This window comes from Periplaneta americana, chromosome 2 (assembly GCF_040183065.1).
Source record: "Periplaneta americana isolate PAMFEO1 chromosome 2, P.americana_PAMFEO1_priV1, whole genome shotgun sequence".
Lineage (NCBI taxonomy): Eukaryota > Metazoa > Arthropoda > Insecta > Blattodea > Blattidae > Periplaneta > Periplaneta americana.
Window position 1 is genome coordinate 34431779 of NC_091118.1, and position 13027 is coordinate 34444805.

The 13027-nt window shown below is 34.9% G+C and overlaps 1 protein-coding gene across 2 annotated transcripts in view; it reads right to left on the minus strand.

Annotated features, from left to right (window-relative positions):
• Window positions 1–3175: 3175 nt before the first annotated feature.
• The window catches only part of ago (F-box and WD-40 domain protein 7), a 40627-nt gene continuing 30775 nt past the window's right edge, over window positions 3176–13027 (minus strand). For both annotated transcript variants that reach the window (XM_069815061.1, XM_069815071.1), the window contains exons 10-12: window positions 10127–10337; window positions 6035–6139; window positions 3176–3543 (exon numbers count right to left, since the gene is read on the minus strand). In XM_069815061.1, coding sequence (XP_069671162.1) covers window positions 3380–3543; window positions 6035–6139; window positions 10127–10337 — 480 coding nt within the window. In that variant the 3' untranslated portion in view covers window positions 3176–3379. The remainder of the gene's footprint in view (window positions 3544–6034; window positions 6140–10126; window positions 10338–13027) is intronic.

The window sequence follows — 13027 nt, forward strand, 5'->3', positions numbered from 1 at the left end:
TAGTAACAGAAACTGATTAAAAAACATGTCAAATACCTACTTATTTCGAACTGATTATATACAATATAAATACAAACCAACTACTAACAGTCCAAAAAAAGAAAAAGTGGGGGAAGAAATAGAGAGAGAAGTTCGAAATATGCACAATTACACTTCACCCTGTACGAACTAACACTATTATAAATAAGTGCAACATATAATGGTTGAAACCTAGTAGATCTGGCTGAAACTGTTATTTTCAGCAGACTATCTGGCAATACTGAAATATCTTGGAGGAAAGTCATATTGGAAAATAATATCTGAAACGCTAATTAGAAAACTGTCGAATTCCAGAAACAAATAATAAATAAAAACACACACGCATACGGAAAATAATTACATATGTGGGAAATCTCACATATTTGGAGCCTATGATTAGTTTTGATGGAAAAATTCGTAATAAAAATAAGTAAAACAGTTCAACCTGATACAACATGGTCAGACATTTAACACGTATTTACTAAAATTGCACATACTCGGAGGAAAATATAAGTGAATTTGATAAATGAAATCGAATTTAAGTGAAGCATATTACAAAAAAACAAGAAGGGACCGAATACAAAATTAATTCCTGATACCCTTTGATATTAAAGCCTACAGGAAAATTTAGAAACCAACACAGTGAAATGGATAAATACATATTTATAAATGAAACCAGAAAGAAAAACATATAATCAAGAAGAATGAGGAGTATAATAATGTTAATGGGACACTCTGGAGTTAAAAATTGATTTTTGGGCTCTTTCTTATTATTGATTTGATGAATCTGATATGTCTTCTGTCGATGTACAAAAACATTCGACTGAATTTGTGTCGTATATGTGATAAAAGTGTTTTTTAATGCAAATACAGTAGAAACTTTAAACTTAATTTCACATAACTTATTTTTAAGAAGTCTGATAACTGACTCTTACAGTAAATATAACACAATCTGCCTCAAAATTTCACAATTCACTTGTCTTACGAATATATCAATGAATTCTAAAGATAGTTTTTTTTTTTAATAAATAATATACTTATAATTTTTTTTTCTAATGACAGATACTTGACTGTTCATCATTCAGGCACATGAAGCCAGTTTTGTAGACCAATTTACCAACAGAGACGTTGCCCAAGATGCGCCATGAGAGGCTGGTCTACGCTGCACCTGCAATGAGATGAGATGGAAACTTGTTGGGATGCCACAGAAGAACCGGGGCTCCTAAAGGAAATCGATGTTACCTGGACCAGGGGCTTGCCCAACACACATTATAAATTGGGAGTATGCTGGAGATTGAACCCTAGGCAGCAAATTTAAATGAATGTAAAATGGGAAAATACAGAATCTTGGTATATGAAGAAAACTGATATCTGAAACTGTTTACCTGACTTGACAACATATCCAAAGCACATAAATTTTAGTTAATATTTTCTAAAAAAAATTGGAGGTCAGATTTAACCCCCAAAATAAAAAAAATAAAAATAAAAAATTAGAAATTTTTCATAATAGGAACTCGAAATTTGGTATTCTTACTTCTGACTACACTTTAAACCAGTGATTCTCAAACCGCGGTCCTGTAGGGGAACCATGAAAGGGTCACTCAGTTGAAGTGTTAGGCTATTTGCAATTGTTACCAAGTACGTTTTTTTTTTTTCTTCATGAAATTTTTTTTCTAAGTGATGCTAGTTATATTTTGGATGTTCTATTATCTTAATTAATAAGTCTATTTAATCTATTTCTTAACTGTTAACATGAAAATTATTAATTACTTTTTTTTTCTTTTTTTTTTTTTTTCAGATTTATAATGCCTCCAAAAAAGAGAATGAAATGACAATTCATATCTAAAATTTGGTTTTACTATAATAAAGTCTAATGGAGAAAAGAAACCAGATGCACCCATCCCACTGAAGGTAATAAATGTTTGTCGAAAAATGTTTTAGTAACAGTAGCTTATATGTATTGTAGTTTAAAAATTTGTAAAGGGACCACCACGCAATAAATCTTAAAAAATTTGAGAGCCACTGCCCTAAACATACCTCGAAAATCTCATTAAAATTGGCCCAATAACATAAAAATTTTTATGAACTCTATAGTGTCCCCTTAAGGGAAAAAGACCATCGGCAGGCCATGAATCTAATAAATAAACCACATTAAGGACCTGGGAAGACGAGAATGTGACTAGATAAAAGTGTGGAATTGAAAAAAGCATTGGAAAACAGACTTAAAATGAAGGCAGATTTGCAGATTAATCAAAGGATTGGACAAGAAGATTGTGATGATGATTGATGATGATAATGATGATGATGATGATGAGGAGGAGAAGGAGGAGGAACAGCAGGAGTATAAAGACGAAGATGCCTAGTTTTCATGGTTACAAAACATGAACACTGACTGAAATAAAACTGTCTCATGTATTTGGCAGGAAAAATGTGTGTTGAAAATACAGATTGCCGTTTCTAAAGGAAAATTACGACCAACACAAAAGTTACAAATTTTTTACTTAGATCAAATAATGAAGAGTACTATAACGAAATTAAAACCATTAGAGCTCACATGAAAATATTTTAACAAATGTTGAAATAGCAATAGGATGCTGGATGGAACAAGGATAAACTGAATGAAGGAATAGGAATGGACAATACTTTGTTACAGAAGACAAAGTTTCCATATAACAAAACTTGAACTTGCTGCACTAAGAAACGATTTATTACATATATAATACATAACATTTTACAAAAGAAGATCTTTGAGCAATGTTTCTCTCTGTATTCAATATGATACAAAAGATGCTTATCTGAGGGTCGAACAATTAAACCAAATGAGTATTTATCCACACATTAAAATAAAATAATTTGTCCCCATGAGGTTCTCTAGGATACTTCTTGCTGTTTGGTCATGTACAGGTTGATTCAACACAGGAGACGTAAACAACAAACAAAGGTATTCCCTTTTGTCATATTTACACAATCCATTCACAGTTAAATAAATAGATCACTGAGGAAGTACAAAAATGTTATAATCCATTCAAACCGTTCTGTCAGCATATTTTACCGATAAAAAAAATAATTCCACGTGTTTGGCCAAGAATGAACTGTTCTTTTGGAACTACTGGCAAAGTTTAAATAATATTTGCCAAGCAATGTACGAGGTAAAAAAAAAAAAAAAAAAAAAACTGAACCTTTTCTTTGTACATATAAAAAATAAATACCGTGTTAGAAAAGAAAGGTTACAAAATTCAGACTTGGGCACCAGACAACACAAAATTACTCCAAACAAATGAACAGTTACGATGACGCCAGCCCTTTCACGACCTGCATACTGCTATGCACATTTAAATGCTACTCTCAAGTACACCTGCGCTCACTTGGCCTCCACATCAAAGTCCAGCACGAGGAGCTTCGTCTCCTCTGTTCCATTCCTACTGCCCACTGCACAGACCAGCTTGGTCTCATTGGCACGGATCCGCCACACCACCCCCCCACTTCCACCACTGTCCAGCGCTACAAGATTACGGATGAACTCACCTGTCACAAAAAGAAAACATATTTTACAAACAGATCATTACTACGTATTACTCTGTGAAGAGATTTATTAAATCTACATACTTAGACTTCAACAAACAAAATTTGATAACTCAATCCCAAGGGAAAAAATGAAATTCTCTGCATCAAAATCCACAGTTAATTCCCGATTTACCACGAAAATCGTCTGTAGCTGCATTTAGATTGGCAACAGGCCATGATTGTTTGGCTAAACACCTGCATAGAATTGGAATATATCAGTCCCCTAACTGCCCATTGTGCAACTCAAACCAAGAAATGGATTCGGAACACCTCAAAATCTGTGCTTCAGTGGCTGGTCATGATAATATCTTTGAAAAATATTGGAGTGCAAGAGGTCAAATGACTTTATTGTCAAATGCCTGGCATTAGAAAACAACAACAACAAACAGATCATGCAGTAATCGAAGAAGTACATTCCCAAAAAAGTGGTTTTATTTTAAAGGAAAACCTGTTTTAATTTTTCAAGATTTCAATGTTATTGCCAATTTGGCAGTATTATTTTGAAGTGATATACAATAAAACCTCTGTTACCTGAAATAAAGAAGGCAGACTACATTTCGGATAATAAATACGTAACCTTTTCAGAATTGAAGAATTAAAAAGGTTAGAAACTAACTCATACGAGGTATAGTCATAAAGTTTTAATTATCACCTCGAAAAAATGAAGCTGCGACCATGAAACTTGGTGATGGTGTTAGTCCTTTTCTACATATTCACCCTTCAACGTGACACATTTTTCCAAACGATGGATGACTTCATTGTAGAAGTCTGCATTTTGGCTGTTCAGGAAATGTTACACCACAAAAATGACCTCGTCGTCATTCTGGAAATCCCTGCCACGCAATGGTTTCTTCATCCGAGGAAAGAGGAAGAAGTCACTGGGTGCCATATCAGGAGAATACGGGGAGTGGAAACACGTGGATTCACCAACGCCGAAAAAGGCGAAGACCCAACAATCATCGGGCAAGGTGATGCTGAGTGTTTTTTGGGACATCCAAGGTGTGGTGCTGACAGATTATGCTCAGAAGTGGCAAACCATCACAGGAGCATACTACCGAAATCTCCTGACGAGATTACAGGAGGCTATCAAGACAAAGCGTCGTGGGAAGCTGTCCAAGGGGGTCCTTTTGCTTCATGACAACGCCCCAGCTCATTCTGCACAGGACAGTCACACATGCTGCTTCTTTAGGCTAACAAATTTTGCCTCACTCCCCGTATTCTCCTGATATGGCACCCAGTGACTTCGTTCTCTTTCCTCGGATGAAGAAACCATTGCGTGGCAGGCATTTCCAGAATGACGACGAGGTCATTTTTGAGGTGGAACATTTCCTGAACAGCCAAAATGCAGACTTCTACAATCAAGGCCTCCGTCAAGACATCCATCATTGGGAAAAATGTGTCACGTTGAAGGGTGAATATGTAGAAAAGGACTAACACCATCACCAAGTTTCATGGTCGCAGCTTCATTTTTTCGAGGTGATAATTAAAACTTTATGAGTATCCCTTGTAAAGTCGAAATCAATACCACTATGAAATCTGCCTCGACATGGAAACTATTAATAATGGAATTCCACAAGGGTCTATTTTAGGTCTCTAATTTTTTCTAGTATTTTTAAATGATTTTGGCCCCCAATAAAAGATGTAGGTCATCCCATATTATTTGCAGAGGACACAAGTATAGTAATTACAGCCAATAACTCCAACACATTCCAATCTTCAACAGAGGCAATTCTTCTCAAAATATGATTGGTTCTTAAACAATAAATTAGTACTAAATTGTAACAAAACTAACACAATCCAATTTAAATCCTGTCCAAATTAATGTCGCAAATTCCAAGCGCAATAATTAATAACAGGTACCTAACAGAAACAACAGCAACAAAATTTCTTAGCTTACAAATCAATAATGTGATAAATTGTAAAAATTATATTAAAATAATAGTCCCTAACTAAATTAAGCATGTTTTTAAAAACAATATATATATTGCATACTTCCACTCGGTAATGAGTTTTGGATTAATATTCTGGAGAAATTCTACAGATAGTAACAGTATATTCCTATTATAAAAAGTCCACACATGTGGAGTAACGGTTAGTGCATCTGGCCGCGAAACCAGGTGGCCCAGGATCGATTCCCGGTAGGGGCAAGTTACCTGGTTGAGTTTTTTCCAGGGTTTACCCTCAACCCAATATGGGCAAATGCTGGGTAACTTTTGGTGCTGGACCCTGGACTCATTTCATTGGCATTATCACCTTCAACTCATTCAGATGCTAAATAACCTAAGATGTTGATTAAGCATAGTAAAATAACTTACTAAAATAAAAAATAAATACCACAAAAAGAGTAATTAGAATAATAGTAGGTGCCAAATCTAGGAAATCGTGTAGGACCATTTTCAAAAAACTACAAATAATGCCCATGGTTTGTCATCTTAATTTGCTAAATTCATACCTGTACGCACGTCCCACAACTTGACGGTCCCATCATCAGATGATGTGATGACAAAACGGTTGTTGAACTGCAGACAAGTGACTGCTGACTGGTGTTTATTGGGGCCTGTAACAAACATATATTCAATATAATCACCTTCTAATCCATTCCAATGCAAACTGCACATTACTTACACACATCTTTTTGATATTCATTCTACACATTCTGGTGCATGAATGTCCTTCCAACTATGTACATTCACAATATAGAGAAATAACTATGCTATTGTAATCCGAATATTTTTAACTAATTTAACAACTGAGAAGTCAAAGAAATGGATTTCTTTTTTGTGCTAATGGCGGATACTTCACTTTTCATCATTCATGAAAAGAAATGGAAATTAAAGCCAAGATAACAAAAAAGATGTTATCACGCACTCAGGAATGTGACGAAACCAACAAAAGAAATGGCTGAAATACACAGAATAAAATAATAATAACTCACTAATAACATTTTACAGAAGTCAACAAAATTCCTTATGTGAAAAAGCGACCCCAGAATCATCAAAACACATTAAATGGGTAAAATATTAGGTTCATTCTCTGAAAATTCCCCTTCTCATGCAGGAATTATTTTTAAGGGTAACACATTAAAGGGAGAGGATGGTGAAATTTGGAAAAAAAAAGTTGATTGTAAAAAAAATTATTACCTAAAACTGTTCTTTGATATGCGTAGAACACTATATATATATATATATGTCATCTTACATAATTTTTGAGGTCATTAGTAGCCATTTTTAAATGGCCTGCACACTGGGATTTTAAATGGCATGCTGTTGTTTGTTGATTTCCCACAAGTCTGATTTTCTGACACAGTACTTACAAAAAAGGATATGACTCAGGAACCACTAAAGGGAAATCCTAGATTCGAAACTGTGCACTTCTATCAGTAAATAAATATGATAATTCACAGCTTTGTTTCTGCAGCACTGTAAATTATAGTAGAAAAAACAGCAATTTTTGTTTATATGATCTCTTAACACATTCCTTATTCTTCCATATTTTATTCAGTACCCACAACTATAGAGGAATGCAGTGGAATTTTGACAGACCATAAATCAACTTCTGTCTAGATAAGAATTTTGATATTTTATGCATACACTACCTATATGAAAATAATTTCCAATATGCAAGTCACTGAGCATAATGTTCATGTTCATAAGCTTGTATTATAGTACCCAGATTAAATATTAAAAATCTAATCTAGACGATTTGTACATTGGTTTTTCGTGAGTAAAATGGTGAAAGAATTTTGTGAATATCTAAAAACTGAGTTATATCAATTTTCGTAAATACCTATGTTAAGGTTTTTTTTGTGTGTTAAATTTGGGTCTCCCTTTAATTTTCAAACACTTTTGGCATTGGATTTAAGATTTCACTTAACTGTGAAATATAAAAAAAATTAAAAGTATTTAAAAAAACAAAGAAATTAGAAATTTCACCATCCTCGCCCCTTAAACAGGAATTAAAACCTTTATTCTTCTGTATACTGTATTTATTCGTGAATAAACCCCACATATTATACTAAATTTTGCCATAAAACAGGGGTGGGGCCTATACACGAGATAATATAAGGAAAAGGAGCCGGTATTATGGCACACTGAATTACTCAGGGAGCCAAAGAATTCAGCCCATTACAATGGGTCAAGACACCAGATATTTCTTTTGCTTAATTAATATATATTTTATCTCCACTTCCACATTACAAGAATATTATGCCATAAAACTCGGGAATACCGCAGTTTAAAATAATAAAGTCTGAATTCGATATTTGAAGAAGATTATTCACTCTTTAGCAACCACAGATGTTTTGGTGAACTTCGAAACCTTACAACTGATGATTATAGGTTCTTCGTGCTAAAGCATGCTGTATTCCAATAGTGAACATGAATTGCATAATTATGTGACGCAAATAAGCACAGTACAAGCAAGAAGGATCATCAAAGTATGTGTGAATGATCATGTATTCACTGTTATGTGGTATGAACATTTTTAAAGACCTAGTACAAAAGTATGATATCTCTCTCTTTTTTTTTTTATGACTAAGCCTTAAAATTAGGGTGGGGCCTATATACAGGCGAGACTTATACATGAGTAAATATGGTATTTTTGGGACCAAACAATTTCAACATTTTAGATGGGTAAACAATTAAATATGATCTCCTCATGTACGAACCAGTGTATTCATAATAAATAGTTGAGAGAACATTGATACAAGATAAAATATCGTAAACGAGTTTTACAACTTCCAAATTTGGCATCTAGGAGATTAAAGAACGCATAAGTAACGAACTATTCAGTTTAACGTAATAATAATTTATCCCGCTACAAAAAAATGTTATTTTAACAAAATTAGGCCTAATAAGCAGTTAAAAAGTACTTAAAATAAATTTGAAAGAAAATAAAATGAGTTATCGCTAGGCATTGGTCACCCTTGGTTTGAGTGAGTTTTCTGAATGCACTTCCATAGACACGATTGTTGTCGTTTGAATTTATTTAATATTTAAATGAAACAGTTTAATAAAATCGAACTTTCGAAGGTATAGTCCTGTCGCTCTAATTTCCGGCAGCCAATCGCATTGCAGGTCGGCTACATTTAAACGTGTGCATCTTGTGATTTGCTTATGAAGACGTTATTCATTTCTTAAGGCTCGATAGATACTTAATATAATTGCCCACCATTTTGGCTCTAACGTTGGCGTTCGCAGAAAGCACACAAAGACGTTATTTGCCACTCAATTATTTGCTGAATTACAGTGCGTTTGATTTACTATCATAGGAGCTACGACATTATAATGTTTAACGGTGTGGCAAATAGATTCCTCATATGGTAGCTCGGGAACGAAAGAACAAAAATGGCGAACGATACTACCTACCTAGACTTTATAGAGCCTTCACTTCCTAAGACGTAAGCAAAGCAAAGAGGCGGAGTCACGCCGGAAATAACAGCGTCGCGACTATAGTGATCGATACAGAACCCAATCTCGTAGATCGTAATATTTCGAGAAATCAATTTGACAAGATGGCTATAAATGTAACAACACCTAACCTATATAACCCTGTTCAACGTACTTTTTGCTCTGTAAAACTTAATTTTTGGTCCTAACAAGGTCATGATGAATAATAAAATATTGTAAAATATCCAAGAATAATTATTCAGTTATCGAATATGCACTATGGTACCGATTCTTATTGAAGCTGCAATATAATATGGATATACAGTAAACTTAACCCAGGTACAGTATCTGTTATTCCATAATACTTACTTACTTACAAATGGCTTTTAAGGAACCCGAAGGTTCATTGCCGCCCTCACATAAGCCCGCCATCGGTCCCTATCCTGTGCAAGATTAATCCAGTCTCTATCATCATACCTAACCTCCCTCAAATCAATTTTAATATTATCCTCCCATCTACGTCTCGGCCTCCCTAAAGGTCTTTTTCCCTCCGGTCTCCCAACTAACACTCTATATGCATTTCTGGATTCGCCCATATGTGCTACATGCCCTGCCCATATCAAACATCTGGATTTAATGTTCCTAATTATGTCAGGTGAAGAATACAATGCGTGCAGTTCTGTGTTGTGTAACTTTCTCCATTCTCCTGTAACTTCATCCCTCTTAGTCCCAAATATTTTCCTAAGCACCTTATTCTCAAACACCCTTAACCTATGTTCCTCTCTCAGAGTGAGAGTCCAAGTTTCACAACCATACAGATGAACCGGTAATATAAGTGTTTTATAAATTCTAACTTTCAGATTTTTGGACAGCAGACTGGATGATAAGAGCTTCTCAACTGAATAATAACACGCATTTCCCATATTTATTCCATAATATGGGACACAATTTAATAGGCAACTTTAATCAATTTTCGGTTTAACGAAAATATTTACAGCACTTACTCAAGTTCGTTATACTGGCATTTCACTGTAGTGGTACTCGTGAAGTGATGGTCGTGGTTATAGCTGTTATGGTGGTTGGTTTGAAGTTCGAATTTAGCCGGAGCTAGACGTATCTTACTTATTCCAACATCGGTAGTATAAACAAAATCTCACCTGAGAGGGTTTGCAGACACTGTCCAGAAACTATGTCCCACACTTTCACAGTTGAGTCTGCGTTTCCGGAAACGAGAATGTTGTTACGTAGTTCCATGCCAGACGTGAGTGACTGGTGTCCCATGAGGGTATGTTTACACGCACCAGTCTCCACCTCCCACACTCTGATGCTGGTGTCTAATGACCCACTCACCACATGGACACCATCAAACTGCACACACAAAATTTATTACTTATATTCTTAGGAAGATTAAATTTACTTACTTACTTACTTACATACGGCCTTTAAGGAACCCGGAGGTTCATTGCCATCCTCCCTGTCCTGAGAAAGATCAATCCTCTCCAATATAAAATGTAAAAAATTAGAGTGCCCAGTTATATACATTTAACATGATGAGTGGCCGAAACAAGCTAATTTTCGAAGATACACCAGCACATATAGAGCATATTCTTATTCTTATTCTCTTGATCAGGTTATAAAATGAAATTTCATATTAACTTGTGTCTATGCATAATAATTAATACGATGAAAGAGTAATGGAACGGAGAAAAATTCTCTCCGGCGCCGGGGTTTGAACCCGGGTTTTCAGCTCTACGTGCTGACGCTTTATCCACTAAGCCACACCGGATTCCACCCCGGCATCGGAAGAATCGTCTCAGTTTTAAGTTCCAACTCTTGGGTTCCCTCTGCATGGAAATATCATATGTACTTCGGTACATTATAATAATATAATAATATTTATAATAATTAATAATTACAGTGTTTTAACAAGAAGGAAAAATAATGGAAGTTATGTTAGATGTGAAACAAAAAATGTAAAGTACCAAATTTAAAAAAAAAGCTCCAAAAGTACCTATTGTGTTATAAATCACACTAGACACTTTCTGGTAACTTTGTTTATTAATTTCGTTAACAATTAATGTCAGGGAACATTTTTTTTAGGTTTATTAACTTTTTTTGCCTTGTTTATATTATAAACAAATATTTCTTAACATTTGCCGTTGAAATTTTTCATTAACTTTTGTGATATTTATAATACCTTCAACTGCGCACGTGCAGTAATACTCAGAAGCAATTTATATCGGTAATTATTGGTCACTGTTGTAATCGATTGTTATCTAATCCAATCAGATCCAGTCATGCCATTTCAAGTGTGCATAAACTGATACAATACAACTTAGTCATAATGAAATTTGATAACTCAATCCCAAGGGAAAAAATGGAACTCCCTGCATCAAAATCCACAGTTAATTCCCGATTTACCACGAAAATCGTCTGTAGCTGCATTTAGATTGGCAACAGGCCATGATTGTTTGGCCAAACACCTGCATAGAATTGGAATATATCAGTCCCCTAACTGCCCATTGCACAACTCAAACCAAGAAATGGATTCGGAACACCTCAAAATCTGTGCTTCAGTGGCTGGTCATGATAATATCTTTGAAAAATATTGGAGTGCAAGAGGTCAAATGACTTTATTGTCAAACGCCTGGCATTAGAAAACAACAACAACTTTGTCATAATGAAATGGAATAATTAGAAAGTGATTCAATTATTTTACTCGATAAAATGATTTTTTATGGACATGTGGACATAAAATGGGCAGAAACAACAGAAAATATGCTAACAATCAACTTAATAAGATACGCATGAAAATTGTCGCAAATCTTATTTCATTTAAGACTTTTTGGAGGTGATTGTTTAGTCAACTGTCTGAACCTCACAAGTGATACAAACAAGGCACCACTCATGAGGCAACTAGGCCAGGAGAAAATGGAGGGTAACCAGTGATATTTAGTGACTAGGGTCTTACAAACTCCCCCCTCCCCCCTTCCCGTATTTTCTCGAATACTCCATACCTTCAAATAAGATGCGCAGCCCAATGTTTCACAGAAAAAAAAAATCAACAGAAGTATTCACAACAAATATTAGAAACAAACACAGTTTAGTTAACAATAAATTGTATTCTGGAACAGGACGCATTTCAAACTCATTCTATGAGCACACACTGCACTCAAGTCAGTTGTCTTACTTAACTGGATGTTTACACAATATCCTATAACATTAATAGCATCTGTCAGTAATTTAACTACCTTTATTTTGTATGGTACTAGGTACTTCCAAGTTCCTCCACATCTTTGTTAATTTTCAGTTTTTCACTACAAGTAAAGGATTGCAATCTCATACCTTTACTGGTACTCATTTTCAGAACTGAAAACATAAGATGCACAAACTATACACTTATCACACTTGAACTTGATTCTGACACGTTCTGCTAATCCAAATGCCATTTAAGAATGTTGATAATTAAACTACCGTTGCAGGAAGATAATGTCATGAGCTGCCACCTTAAGAGTTGTGAGGGAGGTAAATAGGGCAATGTTGCCATTTCGAACAAGTCGAGCACACGTATTTTTTACTTATATATTTCGGAAAAAAGTGTGTGGGGTATTCGAGAAAATATGGTATTATTTCAACGTATATTATTATACAGAGTGATTCACGAGGAAAGGTAAAAAATTTAGGATATGATATCTTAGGCCATTTTGAGTGGAAAAGTTCATATGAACATAGGCCTGTTTTCGAACGATGGCGGAGCTAGATGCACTTTTTTGATAAAACTTCTCGCTTCAATGTGAATCAGACATTACCATATGCTGCTGACGTTAGATGTGAGACAAGGTCACAGATCACAATGAATGACGTAACATTGGAATCTGCATTGTGACCGATGTGGATAAGATAAGTTCATTCACCTTATAAACCAGGTGATGGGGCATTACAAATGTCCAATCGCCTGCCCTTGTCTGGTGTAATGACACAGAATCAGAACATAACACAAATACACTATCACTTATCAGTTCACAGCAGTTCAGTCAGCTCCCTAACTACAGTAGTTA